Here is a 21,351-nt window from a genome sequence, read left to right as displayed (position 1 = left end):
AAATTGGCGAGTCGGCACGGGGACGGGTCGCCTCGACTTGACCCGCGGCGACAACCCTGGAGCAGTTCAACTGAAGGTAACAAAAAGGCACAATACACACACTATGAATACACACTATGGAAAGTCATGTACGCCGCCTGTTGTGTGATTGATCGTCTCACATGCACGCCCCGAACAACATTTTTGACAGGAAGAATCCCCCTGAAGCTCAATGAAGAAAAAAACGACGCTTCAAAGCAAAACGGCCGACCACCCAAAGTGAGATTCTTCCATTCTATTGGGCCTACCTGTGGTGTGTTGACATACAGGACGAAGCGCTGCAGTTCTGCAGAGAAAGACGGCGCGTCTTGGGCCCAAGGCTGCAGCTCCAAACGCCGGACTCCAACCTAGACACACGCAAACACAACAGCATTGACAGCGCTATCATGAATATCCATCAATATATTCCGAGAAAAATATGAATTACAGGAATCACCACCTCTGAATCCCTGGCCACATAAATGTACAGATTTTTTTAAATGTTTAATCCAGGTTTAAAAAAAGTTTCTATGCCGGTCCCAGAAAGTGTCCTGTGGCACAAAAAAGTTTGGGGATTACGCCTGAAAACCAACACACCTGAGGCCATGTAGAAATGATGCATCAATGTATATAAAGCCCCCCGGCCTCTGGCTCTCCCCACCCCCCTCCAACCCAGACGGTGCGCTGTGGTCACCATGGCAACAGAGATAAGTAGCAGGGGGGTGGGGGGGGGGGTGTTATGAATCACTGGAATGAGTCAGAGAGTTTAGCCTTGAGCAGAAAAAAAGAGTGGAAAAAAAAAGAAGAGGTAGGTGGGGGGTGGTGGGGGGTTGCTGAGGACTTACAGGGGACACGTTGACGGAAGGTTGCAAAGGCCAAAAGAGACGAGAACAGATGCCCCTCCACCCCCGGCCCACCCCAATCTGATCACCTGTTCCGTCATGTCTGGACCGTGTGCATAACATTGCAATGTATTAGAATGCAATTTTCAAAATCGCAAATGCTGCAATTTGGAGGGGAAATTATTTCTACATTTTTCTGAAGATTAAGTGCTTATTTGACACGTGCAAGTTTTCACCTTTTTGTACGGTTGAAAAAAAAACATCAGTGCAGTCCACATGTACTGTACATATTTGATTCATGAAACATGAAAAGTTGAAGTTTGCGTGATAATGATTGTTTACAGACTTACGCTACGTCATAATGAATGCTTTATAATAAATCACAAATTGTAAGACAGATTAATCAATTTGTAGCAGATAGAAAGACTTAAAAAATATATGAGGACCTTGAAAAATTATATTGAGGGAAATAAATCCGATTATTTTTCAAAATTGTTCAATCCCACTTTAAAAACAGTTGGTTTAAAATCAACCCGACTATGAGTCAAAAAAGTGATCAATCCTCTATTTGGATCAATTTGATTTTTTGAATTTTTATACAAAATGACCCCATTTTTGACCCAAGTAAAGAATCTGAGCAATATTTATGAGTATATTAATATTTCTTGACCCATAAATTGGATCGGTCCATTTTTTAAAAATCTATAATTGGGTTACTTTCGACCCAACTGTTTTAAGAGTGTGGGATTGAACGATTTTGAAAAATAATCGGATTTATTTCCTTCAACATTGCGATTGTGCGATGACTTTTTTAAGGTCCTCATTTCAAGGCTAGATTCAAATCTGGCTTGCAGTTATAAAACTGCAAACTCGCGCTTACATTTCTCCAGAGATATGTTGACCCTCACATCTAAATTCTGAAGAAATATTCTTTGGAACCTACTAAAAAACATACCTGAACACGTGATGGCATTTTCTCAGGCGACGCTTACATACCTGCCGCCAGTTCATCTCGTTCTCATCCTGGTACGCACGCGCTCCCTCCGCCTCCATCGGCGGAACCGACATCCGGCCCGCCGCTCCTCTGGGGCGCTCCCTCCCGGAGCTCCTCTCCGGCTCGATGCTCATGACGGGAAAAAAAGCCACGGCGGCCTCGGGCTGGTCCGTGGGCAGCCGCGGTGCGAACGTGACCAGCTGGAACGCCAGCAGCAGCAGCAGCAGCGGCGGCGGCAGCAGCAGGAGGAGGAGCGGCGCTCCCGGGCAGCACCGCCGCGGCCGCATGGCTCCCGTGTTGGCATCCCCGCCGCTTGTGCGCCGCTCCGGAGGGCGGCGAACGGAGAGTCCCGGCTGGGACCTCCCCTCACACTCTGGCGGCTTCCCCTCCCCGGCTCGCTACACAAACCCCCCGGGGGTGAGAAAGCGAATGACGAGGCACATTCCTCAGCCTATGCCTGAATAAGGGACGTCACATTCTTGTGACCCCCGACCCCATTGTTTTGAATCAAAATTCTTTGGCACCTTTTTGTATTGATCAATTTTTCTTGACACAAATATTCTGTAGTTTGTGTCAAATCTATGCTAATAAAGAGAGTATTGCTATGTTGTCTTGTTCCTAAGCAACTGAGCCAGACAGACGCGTGAATATTAAAAAATGGTGCTGCAACAATATTTATTTTAGTTACACTTTTTTTGGTGAGAAAACCAAAAAAGAAGCCATGAGGATAAAATAATAATAATAGGTGTGTCAAAATAAATGAGTGCGTTCCTAGTTAAAGTTCCTTGAACGCCTCAAAAAATGTAAACCGCCCTTTTTTTTGTACTGGGGGAAGTCCAGTCGCAATGCAGCAGACACGTCCACGTCAGAATTGAGCAGTAATAAATGTCATAATAATGCATAGAATTGTGGAGACTGCATAGGGTCAAGTTGTATTTGACCATTTTTTTTAATTTAAAAGTTACTTCATGTTAAAGATTAGATAGCTCTTCATATGAAAAGAAAAAGAAAACGTCTTACAAATGCTAGTGGCACAAAAATGATATCACACTCGTTAATTTTAACTCAATTTGATGAATTATTCTGAAATTACTGTGTCAGTAGTTGGGTTTCCGTCCACCTATTTTTATTCGAAATTTGCAGAAACGCAAAAATAAAACTGAATTGAAACGCTAGAAATTCGAAAAACGGCCCAAAATTTGCACCCAAAAATTTACGCTTAGAGGGGGTGGATTTTGAAGCGTATCGAAAAAAAGGAAAATGCAAATTCTGGCTATAGAAACGGGTTTTAGGAATAACTGCTGACAAGACCGGGTCCACGTGGCACGTTTTGACCGCATACGCAAGCAACGTCGGACGATAAAGTAAGGTATGTTTGTTGGGACGACCAAACAGAAATCTTATTAATAATATTTATATTATAAATAATAATAATATAGTCAATTAATTAAAGAAGCATATATTAATGCTGTTTTAGATGGAAAACAGAAAAGAAACGCTACGGTTTCCCAATCACAAAAGCAAACTCATACGACGTCATCGCACGGTGCAATCGCTTCCTGGACTTTTTCTTCGTCTTTTAAATCACTGGTGGATCACATCTCTAGGGTGTATAGCGCCACCTACAGCCACCCCTCTCAATATTCGCCTGTTGACAAAGTGTACACACAACATGCGGCCAATCAACTCCGCCGTGTGTGGAGTCACCAGAGCAAAGAATCCTAAACAAGTCGGATTTCCTCCCTCCATTCCCCACAAGCATTCCTCCCCCCTCCCTCCCTCATCTCCCCCCTTCCCAATCGATGTCCTGGTCTGAACTCTCGCTCTCGCGCCCAGACAGCCGGAGTAATGCCCAACGTGCCGGCTCGTCATAATCTCTCAGCGGGGCGAATTAGACACTACGCACACGCCGTTACCAATGGAAAGAACAGAATGTGTATTTAAATATTTTTGCACCTTGGGTACATACATACGTACATACATACATACATATGTAACGGACAGATATACAACTTTTTTTTTTCTCGGGGGGGATTTCGCGTCACAAAAAAACCACCAAACAACAACGAGACCACAGAACAGAAAGGAGAAGAGAGAGAGAGTGAAAGAAGGCCCACTCGTTAGGACCCCGCAGACACGCACACATGCATGACGACCGTCACGCAAGCACACACACATACGACTCTTTGGGGACCTCCGGGCGGGGTTAAGACAGCAAAAGACAGGCGGAGGAGAGCATGTACGAGAGTATGTACAGATGCTGGTGTCTCAAGAAGAGCGGGGGGGGCGGTTCCACGCCAGGAGGGGGCGACGGGCGTTTTCAAAGCGTGCACAGCGGCAAGAGGCGGGAACAAGGGGGGGCGCGGCGGGAGAAAGAAAGCGAGGGAAATAAAAAAGCAGAGTCCAACTTGCATGATTGTTGGTGCACATGCGTCAGTCGGCGTGTGTGTGTTCGCAGGTTGATCTTGATTGTCAATGCCGGAGAATTAAAGCTTTACTGTCCCCAAAAAAGATGGCAGCTAAAAATTCTTACCCTTTCAAGCCTTCCACAAAGAAGAAGTCAAAGCGTACAAAAGCGAGGGAATAAAACGAATGCTTGAAAAAGCGCAGATCGAACGCACCTGCAGGCACAAGAGGGACGACAAGGGAGAAAGAGGAAGTAAGTAGAAAGTTAGAAAAAACAACGCAAGTGGTTGCGTCTTGGTCAAGATTGACTTGTCGGCCTCCATCTAAAAAGCCGTTCACAGCAGCCAGAATCTTAAAACTTTGAGGTGGACTTGCCCTGAGAGTGCTTACGTGTCATCCAAAAAGAAAACAGGGTTATCTATCAAGTCACGAGGGGGGGAAACTAGAGATAGACCGATATGGCTCTTTCAGGGCCGATACCAATTATTAGTAGTCAAGGAGGCCGATAATCGATATTTCAAGCCGACATTCATTTTCAGTAAAAAGAGGGAAAAAACATTGGTGTCCAAAAAATTTAAATACAAATGCCAATCTTGACAGCTTGCTAATTGAACAATTTTTCAGACTTTTCAAAATGTAGATTTAGATTTAAAAAATAAATAAAAATAAAATCTTATCTAGCTGAAGCAACCCCCTTCGCTCCCGGCTGTTTTGGCAAGGCCTACAGAATATTGTGTTCTATTGCTATAAACATGGAACTAGGGCTGGGCGATATAACCCAAAAATAAAACCTCGATATTTTCAGTCATTCAGGACAGTTTTAATTGATTTTAATCTAATAAACCCCCCAAAAACTTTCAGAAGAAAGAAAGATAAGAGTCTCTTCTTTCATCAGGAAAAAAACGATATTTGTATCTGTTTCCGTTTTAGAATATAGCTCTTTATAAATGACTGACCTGCTGTTGTTACAAGCTGGTCACGCTGAAGCCGTCGTCATGGCCCTGGTCCAGAAGCTGGCACAGCACTCCGCCTCCCTGCTGCGACGGGTAGCGGTGCCCCATGGCTTGGCAGGAAAGCTGGGACAGCGAGTAAGCGCCGGAGTCCTCATCCAGTGCGCTTTTCGCGTATGGCGGCGGCGTCAGGAGGCCCTGGCGCGCCATCAGCTCCTGCTTGTGGGCGGCCGCGGCGCCGCACTCGTCATAGAGCGAGGGAGCCGAGTGGGCGGCGGCCTGCGTGGAGTGATGGGGATGATTGTTGGCGTGCGCGTGTGCGAGGGCGTTGCCGGCGTACGCTTTGGCGTGGGAGCTCAGGTGATGCGGCGGGTCGTGAGCCGGCGGGTTCATGTGCGCGTTGGGGCTCGCCAGCAGGTTCCCGTGACTGTTGGCGTGCGGACTCGTGTGCGGGTGGGTACTCGGGCTGGGGGTGCTGCTGTGCGACGTTTGTCCGTACCAGTAGGGCGAACCGCAGTAATTGGGGGAGTCGTACTGCGAGAACGGCACTTCTTTGGGAGGGGGCCGGTATGAGGGGCTCATTGCCGAGCTGCAGTGCGGCGTTACCCGCGGTAGAGGGGAGCAGGATGGGGAGAAGTTCCTGGAGTGAGCAAGGTGGTAGGACTGGGGTTTGGCGGGGTAAGGGGGAGATGACACACCTGGTGACAGGGAGGAGGAGGACTCCCCGGGGTACAAGGCTGGATATCGCTCCTCAGAAGATGGCGTGGAGGGGTGGGCGGAATAAGGGGAGGGGTACTCGCAGGGATCCTGGAGGTAACTGGAAGGGGGTGCGGAATTGGGAGTCGCCAAAGGAGAGAGGCTGCTACTGTCCCCGCTGTAATAGTCCAAACCCTCCTGGAACAATCCAGAAGCCTCCAGACCTGAAGAAGCTGCAGCAGCTTTCCCCCGGGCTTTGGATCCCGTGAGACGCTCTCTCGAGCCCCCGGACACGCCCCCTCTGCCTCCTCTAGACCCTCGACCGCGTCCACCGGCTCCTCCTCGCTTAGGGGTGAGTGTTGGCGAAGGACTGGACGGGGAATCCGAGTGCAAAACAGAGCCCCCTTCTCTTTCCGGCTGCTCGGTCCGTTTCCTGCGCCCCCGGCCGGGCTTGCTGGTCCCACCGCCCTGGAAGAGGACGTTCTGGCTCCAGTTGTAGGACGGCGCCGAGGCGCTCTCGTGCCAGTCGATCATCAGTTTTTCCAGGCTGGACAGGCTGGACTGAGCCCCTTCCCCACTGGCTGTTTCGCTCTGCTTGAAGACTCCCCCCATGGAGGGGGGTCCACTTCCAGCGGCTCCTGAGCCAGGATGCGAGCTGTCGGAAGAGGACTCCGACAGACTCTCAGGGAAAGAGGGTCTCTTGGCCTTCTGCGGCGTGTAGTTGGATATGTCCAGGATGTCCTTTGATTCATTGGAGCCGTATTCGTGGTAAGCGTGAGGCCCAAAATTGTCTGCGGACCATCCACTGTAACCTTGTCTAGAAAAGAATCACAAGGTTATAAATGAGAAAACGGGATATGGTTTTTAGTTGTATGGTTTCTCAAAGAGACGTACCTGAAGCTCCACTGGTTGCTGTTGTACTGTTTGTAACACTCTGGCGAGGATGAGGAGCTAAAGGGGCTGCCTTTGGCCACCGTCATGAACCCGCCACCTGGAGACGTGGGCCCTGCGGAGGGACTTCCCCCGTAGCCCTTCCTGGCCTCCGCCTGGTAGCCGGAGTAGCCCACCTGACCGCGGTTGTTAACTCCGGTCTTGCCAACGCCGCTGTAGGAAAAACTGCAGTCCGAGGATCTCTGCGGCCCCACGCAAGAAGACGCGGCGTAGGCCGGAGAGTAGTGTCCGTAGCCGGCGGAGTGGGCGGAACTGGGAGACTGCGAGAGGGACGGAGGATTGGATTTTGGATACGTGGAAGGGGTGGGGGACATTTGAGTCTGGCTGGCGTAGTTGTAAGGAGGCCTGGCAGAGGAGCAGTGTGTCTGCATGGGACCATCCGCCGTAGAACTTGCCCCGTTGGCCCCCCATTTGGACATGGCTGGGGACCACCGCTGAGCAGTTGCTTCATAACCGTGACCGGATGAAACTTTGCGCGTGTTTGATTGTGAGATATCCAAAAGTTCCGATGAGTCATCAGAGTCCAGCAAGGATCGGAAATATCCCGCAAACAGACTTTGCGAATCCTCCCCCGTTTGCCGGACCCCTCTGCTACCGCGGCCGTAGGAACCCCTCCTGCCGACCTCGCAGGAGGAAAAGCCCCCCCTCGTAGATCCGCAGATCTGGTACCGTTTTTCAGTGTCTTCCTCCCCCCAGCCCCCAGAACCATTGGGCCATTCCGGTCCCATGCAAACCCCTTCCCCTTTTAATGTGCCATTTTTCCTCACGCGCTTTTTTCTGACTGTTTTCTCCCCGCCGGGCTCGGTTCCGACCACACCCCCTCCTCTGCCCACACCCCCTACACCCTTCCCCCTTTTTCTGGGTAATCTGTGCTCAGAGAGAGGACTCAGTTTGCGCTTCTTGCCAATAGCTTCAAAGAACTCACAGAAGGTGCTCTTATTGTGCTCGCCGGCCCCAGCGCCCCCTGCAGGACCCCCACCCCTCCCACAGCCCCCTCCTCTGCTGCCCCTAGGCCGCCTGGATCCAGTGAGCCGGTGCAGCAGGGTTGATATTCCCGGGTTGTCCGAGGGGGTGTGGAAGCTCTCCGGCTCGCTGGGTGTCCAGCAGCGAGGGGGCGAGCATCGGCCAGTGGTGGGCGGTTGGCGGTTCAAGAAGGCCAGTTTGGACAGGACGTCCCCATACTCGGTCTTCACGTCATTTGTGTCCCCGACATAGGACGGATAAGGGCAAGGGAGTTTAGTCCGCCTCCGCCTCCGGGGTTTCTTGAGCAGGTCTCCGTCGCCACAAGCAGCAGGACCCTCCACGGGTATCAGGAGCACCGGCTGCTTGGGCGGCCGCCCCCGCCTGCGCTTCACGATAAGCGGCAGCTCTCCAGGTGGGAACATGACCATGACGCTTTTGCCGTTGTTCTTCATGCGGAGGAGCGCCGTGGGTTCCTTGACCACCTCCGGGCCCTCCGCAGTCCCGCCCCTCTCGGGTCCCGTGATTGTCTCCAAATTGGAGATCTTGTAGCTCTTCTGCCGCCGTCCGAGGTTGACGGGAATCCGAGCCACCTTGACCACGATCCTCCTCACCTGCGCAGCACAGAAAAAGTCTCAAACACAGGAAGGGAAAAGTTGCCTCGACAGCAGTTCCAGACATGCAAAACACTCATTTAGCACCACAAATGTAAAGTAACTCACTCCGACAAACCGTCCACACTTGCGGCCATTGGGAGAGAAAATCTGCACTTCCTTTTTCACGAGTGGTGCCGGCATGGCGGGCGGTGGCAGATAAGCGGCACCGCACTGCAGGGCGGCTTGTGCGGCCAGACGCCGTCTCATGACACTTTTAGGACCGGGTTTCTGGACCGACTTGGGAGCGGGCCTCGAGCGAGATTTAGGTCCAGGTTTGTGCCCGAGTCTGGGTCCAGGTTTTGGGGGTGCTTTGGGGACGGGTTTGGGTACGGTTAGTGCGAGAGGAACGTCTGCAGGGTAGGAAGCTGCGGGGGTGACGGCCTCGGCGGACGGCTGCTCCTTTTTCGGGACCACTTGCTCCACCTGCTCCTCTTTAACCCTCCAGATCTCCTCACAATGTTCTACCGCCTCCTCATCCGCTCTCTCCTTCTCCAGCCTCCTGTCGCTGTCCTCCGGGATTCGGCGCAGGCGGGAGGATTTGCGCACATGACAGGGGAATCGGGAACGTCCGGAGCTGCGCAGCGCGTACTTCCTCTCGGCCTCCACAACTAGCGGTGCCGAGCCCGCGCTGGGGCAAACATTTGCGCTTAGATCCATTTCTGAAGCGAGGGTCCGCCCCGGATGATTGCCAAGCGCTAAAGACAAGGACTGAGGTGACGTCGTGCTTCGAGTTCTGGACGGTTGGACCTCCAAAGAGACCAAAGTGGCCTGAGAACGCGTCTGCGTGTCTACGTGCGTTTGCATGCCTCCCGTTGGCTCGGCGCCGGTCGCCGGCCGCCTCGCTGGGTAGGCGCTGCGGGTGGACGCCGTTGGCCAGCGCGGGGGCCGCGGAGGAGGGGTCGGCGGTCACCGGCGGCAGGTCATCGTGAGCCGGGAGCCCTGCGGTCCAGAGCTCTGGCCCTTTGCCGACGCGGCCCACCAGACCAGCAGTTTGTCCAGGGTGCAAATGTGCGGGAAGACCACTCATCCAGTGGACGCGCTCGCTCGGGTGCGCCTCGATTTTGATGTCCTCGACAACTCGTCAAGAAGATTCGAAGACCTGAAGATGCAAACATGTCGTCAGTCACGTCCTTTCCTCAAATAGTCGCTTTGTAAGTCGGCAGTTGTGTCGTCGATTTAAGACAAAAGTAAGTGTGATTACAGGAGTTCAACGACATTTCTGTTGTAGCGATAGAACAATGTTTTTTTCAAGCCGATACCGATTATTAGTAGTCAAGGGGACCGATAACCGATATATCAAGACGATATTAATTGGCAATAAAAGAGAAAATATTAGCGTCAGAATTTGAAAAAAAACCTTTTAATTTTAAACATGACAAAAGACAGTTTTGTTAAAAAAAAAAAAAAAAAAAAAGGGTCATCAGCATGTGTTCCAAAATTTCAACATAATTTCTTACTTTTATTTTTAAAAATATAAAGTGTAGGGAAGCATCATTATTTCCAAAGTGGAAACTTAAATAGATCCATAAATGAAAAGTTGTCTTTATCTGACTGAGCGACAAAGGAATGCAAATGTAGCTGATTTGGAGTTTTCGTCAGGGTCCGTAAAAAGGTTTCAAAAGATCTTTGCAGACAGCGAAAGATGGTCTGAATATGTTTGAAAATACTTTGCGACAAGTAAAAACGGTCTGTGAACGTCTCACAAATCCTGATCAAAACCCGAAATTTGCTACGTTGGCAAGCATTCGCCGCTCAGCGAGAGGCCAGCTTTATCGGCCTTCAGATTCGGAAAAAGGCCGATGCCAATATTTGTCAAAATGTCAAATATCGGCACCGATAATCGGCACGGTAATAGAGCGATAATCAGTCTATCGCTATTCTGTTGCTAACCAAAACAGCAGCATCAAACATGCAAAAGATATTCCCTGTCTAGCATTAAAATGAGTTGAGATGTGTTCACCCTGCAATGTTGTGATTATTTGGTTGCTCCACAATGTTGTGCCTCAATGTAAAACAGTTCATTAACTTTTAAACTCCATTCTCGCTTAAAATGAATTGTAACAGTTTAACAGTCCTTTAAAAATGGAAAGTCCTCCTACTCGAACGGACGCCTACCACCAGCTGCAGGTGAGTAAATACTCAGTCTATAAAACAACAGGGTTTTTTTTTTATACATCGTGCGACATAATACATTTCATTTGATGATGCATCCCGCCCACGTCGCAGCACGACAATTAGTCCCGGACTTACCATTCACGTCCCACTCGGGCGCTCGGCGCCGTCGGCTCGCCGGGCTGATTCGGATTCCGAGGCTCACCTCACTCTGTCTGCCCGGCTGGCGGAGTTCCGCAGGGGATCAGTGGGTCATCAATACTGCAGTGGGCAACGGCAGCAGCAGAAACTCGCGCACTTTGGCTCTCTCCAGCCGCATCCCCTCTGCTCCTCAACTTGCCCATGCTAGCTGAGAGGGGGAGAAAAGAGGAGAGCTGAGGGCAGGGGGCAGGGGCAGGGGCAGGGGCAGGGGCAGGGGAGGGTGACGGTGGGGTGACCATATTCCCATTTCCCCAAAAAAGGCGACACTTGCACCGACCGGCCTTGCAATTGTGCTACCAGTCACAGTTACTTCACCTCTTATTAGTCACGCAATGCCAATCGGACACCTTCATGGATTTAGAAAACCCCCGGACGGCCGAAAAGAACCTAAGAAAATAGTCGGTCCTCTAAAAAGAGGACATTTGCTAATGAAGTGGGGCAAAGTAATAAAAAGGAAGAGAATAAGCAGAGGTGGCAAATCCAGGTCCAGAAGGTAAAAACCCTGCCACAGTTTGGCTTTAGCCACTGGTGCTAGCCAGCTAGTTATCTCCCTAGCAAGTAAACGAGCATCATGGGAGCTAGCTAGCTAGCTAGCTAGCACCTGGGTCTAAAGCCAAACTTTGGCGGGAAGTTTGATTTTAGCCCCTGGTGCTAGCTAGCTAAATATCTCCCTAGCAGCTAAGTGGGCATCATGGGAGCTAGCTAGGGAGTTAGCTAGCTAGAACCTGGGTCTAAAGCCAAACTTTGGCGGGAAGTTTGATTTTAGCCCCTGGTGCTAGCTAGCTAAATATCTCCCTAGCAGCTAAGTGGGCATCATGGGAGCTAGCTAGGGAGTTAGCTAGCTAGAACCTGGGTCTAAAGCCAAACTGTGGCACGGAGTTTGGCTTTAGCCACTGCTAGCACCAGTGGGAACTAGGGATAGAGTAAAAATACTTTTTTTTGGTGGTCATTTTTGGCCATTGATGGGCTAACGTGGCTGTAAAATGGCAGCAACTAGCTGGAATGTTCTATTAATTTCCACCATGCTGCCAAAATGAGCTGCAGTAGATATCGCAAAGTTTGAATTTTCTATTTTTCAATGTTGCCGGATCGACGAGGAGCAAAGTCAAGTTTGGGAATCACTATTTTTAAAAACTTCCCAAATATGTTGCTGGTTTTTACATGAAATGTAATTAATTGAGGTCTTTCTGCCTAAACGGGCTGCGGTAGAACTCAGAATGGAAGAATCAGCTTTGTTGTTGTTGTTGTGTTGTGTGAATACAATAGCAGCCACCAGGGGGAAGCAAAGGGGCGATGAGGATAGAAGTGCAAAGCGGATGAAGACATCAAGGTGACAGCAGGAATGATGAGAGTGTGTGTGTGTGTGTGTACACGTGTGTGTGTGTGTGTGTAGGTCACATGTGCACGCCTTCAAACCCGCAACGGCGTCCACAGCACAACACCTCTGCATCTCCCTCACCAACATATGGCCGTGATTAGTGAGGAAGCAGCATGAGAGGGGGAGACGGGTGAGGGGAGGAGGGAGCGAGGCAGTCGAGGAGGGAGGGGGAGTGGCCTGCATGTGTGAGAAAGAAAGTACGAGGCCAAATGTGGAAGATTGCTTTAAATTCACATCAAAAAGTAAATTTCAAGAAAAAAAAAATTGGCCTTTAAAATTTGATTTTGTTGTTTAATTGATGGGGGAAAAAATGGATAAAAAATAATCGATTCATGGTTCTATGAATCGATATCACGCTCATAAAGAAACATCGATTCCATATCGATTATTCGATTTTCAAAACCCAGCATTGACTTTGAGAAACCACCATCAACATTTGTGGCGATTTTCTGACAGGTCACAGACCAAACTCAATCTTAACTCATTTTTTACAATGTCAATTTGAAATAATGTTCTGTTTTGGAATATAGGCATTGAATTCTAATTTTAAAAAATGGTTGTTGTGTTTTATCTGCTTTGATTCCATTCGACAAATTAATCAATTATTAAAATAATCTTTACGAACATTTCTCTCTATTGTGAAGTTAAATAAATACTAAAGGACAAAGTGCTGTAAATCAGTGAAATGTTCTGCCTCTAATTCATGTCTTGAACGCTACTTTAGTCATTTTCATTTATTTTTTTTATCAATCGGCTAATTAATCGGTCATTGGAATTTGATTCTGGCAAATATCGGCATCGACCTCAAAAAGTCCCTGGGTCGGACCCTTGTACACTCCTCATCCTCACGCCGACTTTCATCCTCCATCCTCTAATTAACAGCATTCATTCATTAATCATCCTTCTGACCCGTGTGTGTGTGTGTGTGTGTGTGTGTGTGTGTGTGAGAGCCTGAGAGACAAACACATGCTTTAATTAAACACACACACTCTCTCTGCACCCTGTGAGTGACACACGGCGACGACGCGCACACACACACGCGCAAATATGCCGCAACAGCTTCATCCACCCACTCACTCCGCACGCGTCCCCATTTGCACATAAAGACAAACACACAAGGACACACATGCAAATACGCGCGCGTGCGTGCACGATTCATTGTTGAAAGACTTTTTGGCATCCAATCGGCGCCCAATCCCGTCAAAATCATCTTCGTTCGCAGCACTTGTGTGTTTGTGTGAAAGCACGCACAAGAGTTTGGCCTGATGCCCCCCAAAGAAACTGCACACTCCTCGCATCCGTCGGAGACGCACACGCCTGCCAGCAGTGCTCAATGAGGACCCAAACGTTGTTGTGTGCGCGTGCACGTGCACGTGCGCGTCTTCCTGGGTGTGTTTGCAGAGCACTCGCAGAGCTCCAACGGGTGTGCGGTTGTTGCTAAGAGACAGGCAGCAGCATGGAAACAGTATGGGGAGGTGGAAGGGAGGGGGAGGGGCGAGTAGGGGGGGGGGGGGTAAGATGGGGGAGAATGGATCCGAGGTCACCGGGGGGGAAACGGGAGGAGGCAAAGATGTGGGTCAGATGGGTCCGTGGAGACTTGAGGGACAGCGTGTGTGTGCGCGGCGTGACGTCGACCGAAGATGACGACGTGAGTATGGAAGCCACACCCACGCAACACTCCTGGGATTTGATTGGCTAAAAGTGGCTGAGGTTTACAAGTTATAGTGCCACCTGTTGCCCTGGAGTGCGCATGGCAGCCTGCAGATGACTTTATATGATCAAGACAAATTATTAGGTACACTTGCCTTTGCCGACTGACTTGCTTCAGGTAAAAATAAAAAAAAATGAAAAGGTGACAAAACATTACGATTAGTGCTACAACGATTAATCGAATGATTGGATTACATAAAAAGGTTGAAGCAACATCTCAGGGATCATTTAATGTTACTGTTTTTGTGTTTAATGATTTATAATCAACTTTTATCCAAGTTAGGGCTGCCTGATTATGAAGAAAATATTCATCACGATTATTTTGGTAATAATTGAAATCACAATTATTTTTGGGTACAAAACAAGAAAATGTTTAAATGTAAAAAATATTAAGACAAATACAATTCTTTGCAAAATGCAAGTTCCTTTTGGATGAAACACATTTATTCAATTATTATTTTATTTATTTATTTATTTATTGTTAATTCATTTTAAAATATAAAAAACAAAAAAATTAGTATGAATAATCTTTTTTTTTTAACGATTATGCTGATTTTGTAATTGTAGAGTGTAATAATTGAAATTGTAATTGAATTTCGATTAATGGCACAGCCCTAATCTGATTACTCGATTAATCCAGTGGATAATCGGTAGGCAAGGTTCAACACTGTACAATTTTTATCAATAAAAATGATGAACCTCAAATCGTTTTTGGCTTTTCACCCCAAATATTTTGAGTTTTATCTTTGTCTTATCTTTTATCTTATCTTAATTTGATCAAGACATTATACAACACATCATGAATATGTCATGATTGAAACGTATCATATGATTATCAGGGATGGGCGAGTACCGATACCGGGCCAATACCAGCCTTATTTTAAGGTATCGTACTCGCGACGAAGGCCGATACCAATAGGTCTTCCTTAAAAATAAGATGTCTTTGGTTTAATAGAAATGTTATGGCTCAAAAGTACTGCTAGTATCGATAACTCGGCATCAGAGAATACACAAGCGTTTAGTACTAGTACAGGTATCGGTCTGGAAAAAAAGTGGTATCGAACATCCCGACAAACTTTGAAAGTCTATCATCAAATAGAATGAAAGAGCAACGAAGGACGACAGAAATGAGTCAACGATGACTGTTGATGTGCTGAAATCAGAAGATTTGGACAATTTTCAATGACTCGATTATTCAAATAGTTCCACTTGATTAATTTCGACAGCTCTACAATGAACGGCCATCTGAGACGGCCCAAATCCTCGTGTCAGTCGTCAATGAGTGAATCAACAAATCGAGCAAAACTTTTTTGTTGTTGCCGCCTCCTGTGACTTTCTAAAAACGATGAAGCGAGTCACCGCCCTGCAGTTGCGTTTTACATGAATTCCTGAATTCCTGCGAGGCCTTGAAGGCACCTGAACGCGATTGGTTCTTGCAAAGCGGAAAACTGCAAAGACGTCGGCAGCGAGACCGCAACTGAAAACGTATCAACGACATCATCCATTATTTGCATCCACGACAAACCATGTGAATTTGTGCAACGCCGACTCTCGTCATCCTCACACCTGCTTGCCCGCCTCACGCTCTTACATCCCCCCAGCTGCAGGAAGTTGCTAACGATGCTGGTGATGAGCAAACAAGCGTGCGTGCGTGCGTGCGTGCGTGCGTGCGTGCGTCTGGCGTCGGCGCAGGGACGAGCACATCAAGCGCACGCGCCGGCAAACACAAAAGACGAGGCAGGTGGCAAGAGGACGTCAACGCAAACGAGAAACTCAGCCAAGGACGCACACACGGGGGAGTGCGGCCCACCTCCCCCGTTTGTGAGGAGCTACAACGCGGTTATTTTAAGACACGGAGGACTCTATCACCCCTTCCTCACCCGCTCCTCACTCTTCATCCTCACTGTTACCCCCCCACTCTCCCTCCCTCTCCTCATCTTCAACTCAGCCTGACAGTTTCCTGCCGCTCTCCTACAGGCAGCTTCCTGATTGTCGCCCCGATGTTGGGGGTGGGGGGGGGGGGATTAGATGTGTCACATGACCAGCCACCATCTGGGAATGACTGCGAGTACATGCAGAAAATCGTGCTCAGGTACGACACGTCCAAGTACAGTACGAAGCAACTATGCACAAGCACAAAAACAAAACAAATAAAGGTTTGGTGATTACAAAAAAAAAATGATGGAAATGATTTTTCTAATAATAAGACACACAAATAAATCCACACTCAGACAACCACAATAAATAAAATAAATACAAAGATTTGAAACAATTCAAATCTATAATAATAAAAAGAAATATTAAAATCAAAAATAAAATACTGAAATAAGAATAATAACACAAAAAAAATAAAAACAATTCATGGAACAAATAAACTAAAAATAACACTGAAATAAAACAATAGTTATATATTTGATAAAAAAAAAAAAATTCAAAATGCAATATTGAAATATAAAAACACTTAAAAATAAAAAACAAAATAATAAAAATAAGAGAACATAATTCAAAGTAAAATGCTAAAAATAAATAATAATACAAAATAATAAAAATAAATGCATTTAAAAAATTAAAAATTTAAAAATGCACACAAACATGCAGTTTCACTTGCACTCACACATTAAACATATATAAAGTCCAAAAAAAATTAAAAGGCTTTTAAAAAAAAGATTGCGAGTGCGCAAACACGCCGCGAGCTCGAGGGCCCGACTTGCTCCCACGAGAGCCCGACTTGCCTCCGCGAGAGCCCGACTCGCTCCCGCGAGAGCGAGGGGCCCCGCCGCCTCTGCGACCCTGACTTCCTGACTCCTCCTCTTCCTCCTCCGCCCGTTGCCGTGGGAGACGCTGCCGCAGCGCCCGTTGCCGAGGCGACGGCCGCTGGCTGCTCGGGCAACAATGGCCGCCCCGTGAGCGTTGCGGCTGCAGGTGCTAACACCTCGTCACGCACGCACGGGATGGCTTCTGTCTACCTTACACGCACACACGCGGCGCATTCATCCATCTTCCCCCTTTCTCCCTGACAACTCTTCCGCTCTTATCTCCCCCTCCTCCTCTGACAACCTCCTGCTTCCTCTCTCTCTCTCTCTCTCTTCATCCCAGCCTCGCTCGCCCTCTCTTAGAAAGTGTGCTCACTACTCACGTGCACTCACACGCACGCACACACACACCGTATGCAAACATCTCCTGGATGAATCCTTTTCAGGGGTGCACACACTTTCTCTAAGTATGTATGTGTGTGTGTGTGTGTGTGAGAGAGGTGAAATGGGGGAGGGAAAGGTAGAAAAAGGCCTATCAGCAGACCCCTGGCTGCTCTGATGATCTCTTCATAGGGATCATGTGATGACAGGGAAGCTGGATCGCGCAGCGCGTGTGCGCGCGCGCGTGCGTGCGGAGGAGAGTATAGAGAAGAATCCCTAACGAGCCTCGCCTCGGCCCCTCCCTCCTGGCTTCCTCGCCGTGACTGTTTTCAAACGCACGCACAGATGTGTGCGCACGGAATAAGACTTTTTTGTGTGAGCGCACAAAATTCACGACACACTCAGTGTGTGTGTGTGTGTGTGTGTGTCAGACAGCATGTTGAGTGCGCGTGTTTTCCCCGTCTCTCACTCCTCTTTAATAATTGAGCTGATTCTGTCCAGCTTGTTAGGGAGGTACACAGCAGCTTCACACTGGCTGGCTCATCCTCACCCTTCCTCCAGCTCTCCTGTTCTTTGACCTCTGCCTTCCTCCCTCCCTCCCCTTCCTCCCTCCCTCCCTCGCCTCCCTGCCGTCCTCGCAAAGGTGAGAGGTTGAAGTTTCCCTCCCCGCCGTCAGACGTAAACCGGCTGCAACCAGCCCTGCCTGTGAGGTGCGGACGCGGATGCTCGGGTGTGTGCGGTTGACGAGATTCTGTTTGAATCTGGGGGGGGTTGTCAGAGTCTTCATAGTCAAGTGTCACTATGATGTCAAAATCTAGCATGGGAAAGGTTTTTCTTGGCTAAAATTCAGGCAGAGGTGCTCCCAGCACCATTATTATTATTATCATTATTGTTTATGCTTTTGTATTTTTTTTAAACATTTTTTTAATTGTTATTTTTTATTTATTTTAACTATTTATTTATTATTAGGTTGTTGTTTTTTTACCTATTGTATTTTATAATTTTTTGGGGCACAGTTTTTATGTTTATAGTTGGTTTTACTAGATTTAATGTGCATGATTTTAATGTGTAGCACTTTGGAAACACATGTTTATAAAATGTGCTATAGAAATAAAGTGGATTGGACAAAAAGTTAGCAAAGGATTATTATTATTGTTATTGTTATTATTATTATTATTAAAGTGCATGCGTCTGTCAACTTTCACTACTAAAGCAAGTTGCTTTACATCACTGATCTGAACATATGACTGGACAGGCCAAGACTTTTGAGGCCGCCATATTGCTCCTCCCAAGAAACATTTCTCGGATGACGATCCTCTACATTTACGGTATCGAAATTGGAGAACATTTGAGACCGTACTTTGTAGAAACGGCATGATTTAAGAGGTTTTAAATTTGTTAACCTTAAACAAGTGGACTTCAGACATTGTACAACTTGCCTTAAATACATGTACAAATGATATGCTTAACGACGTTTACAGGAGGAAACTTGGATATATATTTTTTTTATTAAAGAATTCTAACTGTAATTCAACAAAAGATGCCTTCGCCAAATATAATATTGGGCTCTAAGGAACTGAGCGCTAAAAGAAAAAGGGGGTCTTCAAAGTAGCACATATCGTCCACTTGTTCATTGTTTTTTTTTTTACTTAAAAATTAGTGACCCCCCGCCACAAACCCCCCCACCCCGCCCTCGGCCTTACACTAACTGCCTACGAGCTGCATATATGTCTCATCTGTACGTATACCATATAGTTTATACAGTAGTCTGCTCGCAAGGTGGGAGGAGCAAGATGGCCGCCCTGTGACTTCAACGGCTTGCACGGGCGTGTATGGGCTATCGGCTATCCAGTCATATACACAGATCAGTGATTTACATGCATTTGTTGCACTCCGCACTATAGGAGATTGTGGATCACGTGACATCTGCAGGCCAATCAAAATTGAACTTCCAAAGTGGAACAAATGATTCCGTGACGCTGTTTGCGACATCCAAAAACGAGAGATCCTATTCTGAACTGTCGTGCAAGTGTAAGCGCGGTCGTAAAATTGGACTAAAACAATGTCAAACGAGTTGGCCGGCAAAATACACTGCTGCTGGTTTTTGAGTGTTTCTGGACTGAATGTTTTGCAGTGTACAATATGTGCCTTTATGTTAGCATCTACTTCAACAACTCATTCATCCAAATGACTTCCAATGGTGTCACAAAAAGCTCAAATGGTCATCATCACACGCTCATCAAAAAAGGTCAAAGAAAAAACGCAAAGTAAGTGCTCAGGGTGCAAGGGCAAGTGCGGGTCACATGACCGACCAAACTAATAAAAATACATTCAATTTCAAATGTTGTTTTTGGCTGAAAATGTCACTAAAAAGATTTGGAAATGAAATGACATGGCGACTGTAAAAAAATATATATTTTGCAACTTTCCAATAAAAACAAACTAAGAAATAAAACATGAAATATTGTTGTAAAAAATAATAAATAAAACAAAAATATTAATAAAATACAAAAAAAGTCAAATATTAAAACAAATTGTAATAAAATAGGAAATAGAATGGAAAATACTTGAGGGGGAAATGAAAATAAAAAATATCATCCAAACGCTAAATGCTTCAGTCTAGTGGCAAAGCAACAAGTGCAGGCACAATAACCCTCAAAAGCCACGTTAGCCAATCAGCAACCTCAAAAAAAAGTGACTGACTTCCAGAAAAAGTTGTTTAACGGAACAGATAATATTGTCACAACTAGCTGCAGTAATTGTCGTTTCCTCTGAGGATAAAGAATATATGCCAGTGTGTGCTGATATACTTGTGTTCAAATATTAGTTGTTTAAAGTTTCATATCTACCACAATAGTGATGCTAGTTTTGTTACCCCATCTATGGTGCTTCACATTATGTGTTAGCATTAAGCTAGCAGACTTTTGTTAAGTTTATGCCATTAAATTAAATACACAAATGTATCTTTGTTTTTTGGCACCATCCAACACCTTGTCACTTAATTTTTACGTTTAGGCTAAATTACCTTCAGAATTTTTAACACAGCAGTAACTTTTTTTTTTTTATATAAACTTCTACGAATCAGCAGGATGCACTGATAGGCCGTGAAAACGGTTGATTGGCGGCGGCGGGCGCAGCACATCCACATGCGTGTGCTGTGGCATCAAACCACACGCCTACAAACTGCAGCAGGGCTCAAACAAAAGCCACTTCTACCACACACGCGCGCGCACACGCACGCACACGCCGCGTGTTAGGTGCACTGACCCCGCCAATGAGGACAGGAGCGACGTCGACGGCGCTACAAGGCCGTTGTCATGACAACTAGTCTCGTTCGCACAGGTAGCGAGCACAATGCTGCTCCTCCGACACGCATTCACTCAAGACTGACAAGACGGCAGCCGCGTGCCAAGTCGGGGGCCATTTCCTTTTCATTCCCACATTCCGAAATATTCGGCATGTCCAAGTAGGATGAGCCAATTGAGAGAGAGAGAGAGAGAGAGGGGGTGAGACATTGTGAGACACTCACACTCACACACACACAGACAGACAGACAGACAGACTGAGCGTCCGTCTGCATACTAACGGAAGCCGCAGCACAGCCAGCGCACGTCTCCGAGGGGCCCTTAAATAACAAACTGTCACCGGCCAGACACTGACATTGACTTCCCTCTCTCGTTCCCTCCCTCCCACTACTCCCTCACGCCATTACACCCCCACCCCCCACCCCCTCCCCATAGCACAGAAAAGAGGTAATAATCACCAACAATGAGCATCTCTCTCCTCCTCTTGCAGCAGCGGAAGTGGCCCTGTTGCCTCTGCAAGATGTGCTGCTGCTGTTGCGTTCTAACATCTGGGGAAGGGAGGGGGGGAGGATGAGGGGGAGGAGGAAAACTCCTGATGATCATGATGATGATGATGAGTGTTTGGAAGCTCGTGTTTTCAAAAACTACACTGGCGTGCATGCATGCATGCAAAAAGTCCCAAAGTCAGCTTAAGTGAACTGTGGAATGTGTCCACATGTTCAAGTGGCACCAGTCAAAATGTAGCAAATTCGTCCAACATGCGCTAACATTCATGATACGTCGCTAACATTCATTATACATACACTATCTGTTCAAGTATGCAGTGGCTACTCACCGACTGGAATGACGGTGCTCAGCGGCGGACCGACGCTTCGCTCCTCGCCCGGCTCGAGGCGCCGCTGCCCGGCTGGCTGCGCAGCATGTCGCGGTCAGCTTGTCCGAGCCGTGAGCGGATCGCGTCGGCGCCCACGGAGGAAGGCAAAGATGGAACCAGTGGAGAAACGATGAGCTGAGTTTCCGTGTTCCTTGTTCGATGAC

General features: G+C 47.5%; 1 protein-coding gene across 1 annotated transcript in view; it reads right to left on the bottom strand.

Annotated features, from left to right (window-relative positions):
- Positions 1–3,636: 3,636 nt before the first annotated feature.
- ahdc1 (AT hook, DNA binding motif, containing 1) overlaps positions 3,637–21,351 on the bottom strand; it is an 18,248-nt gene continuing 533 nt past the window's right edge. Inside the window, 8 exon segments of the mRNA XM_077548145.1 lie at positions 3,637–4,475; positions 5,217–6,723; positions 6,801–8,431; positions 8,540–9,326; positions 9,328–9,572; positions 10,724–10,934; positions 20,772–20,861; positions 21,149–21,351. The exon segment at positions 21,149–21,351 is cut by the window's right edge and continues 533 nt beyond it. Coding sequence (XP_077404271.1) covers positions 5,226–6,723; positions 6,801–8,431; positions 8,540–9,326; positions 9,328–9,500 — 4,089 coding nt within the window. The 5' untranslated portion in view covers positions 9,501–9,572; positions 10,724–10,934; positions 20,772–20,861; positions 21,149–21,351 and the 3' untranslated portion in view covers positions 3,637–4,475; positions 5,217–5,225.

The sequence above is a fragment of the Vanacampus margaritifer genome, chromosome 17 (assembly GCF_051991255.1).
Source record: "Vanacampus margaritifer isolate UIUO_Vmar chromosome 17, RoL_Vmar_1.0, whole genome shotgun sequence".
NCBI lineage: Eukaryota > Metazoa > Chordata > Actinopteri > Syngnathiformes > Syngnathidae > Vanacampus > Vanacampus margaritifer.
This window is presented reverse-complemented; position numbering and strand designations above follow the sequence as displayed.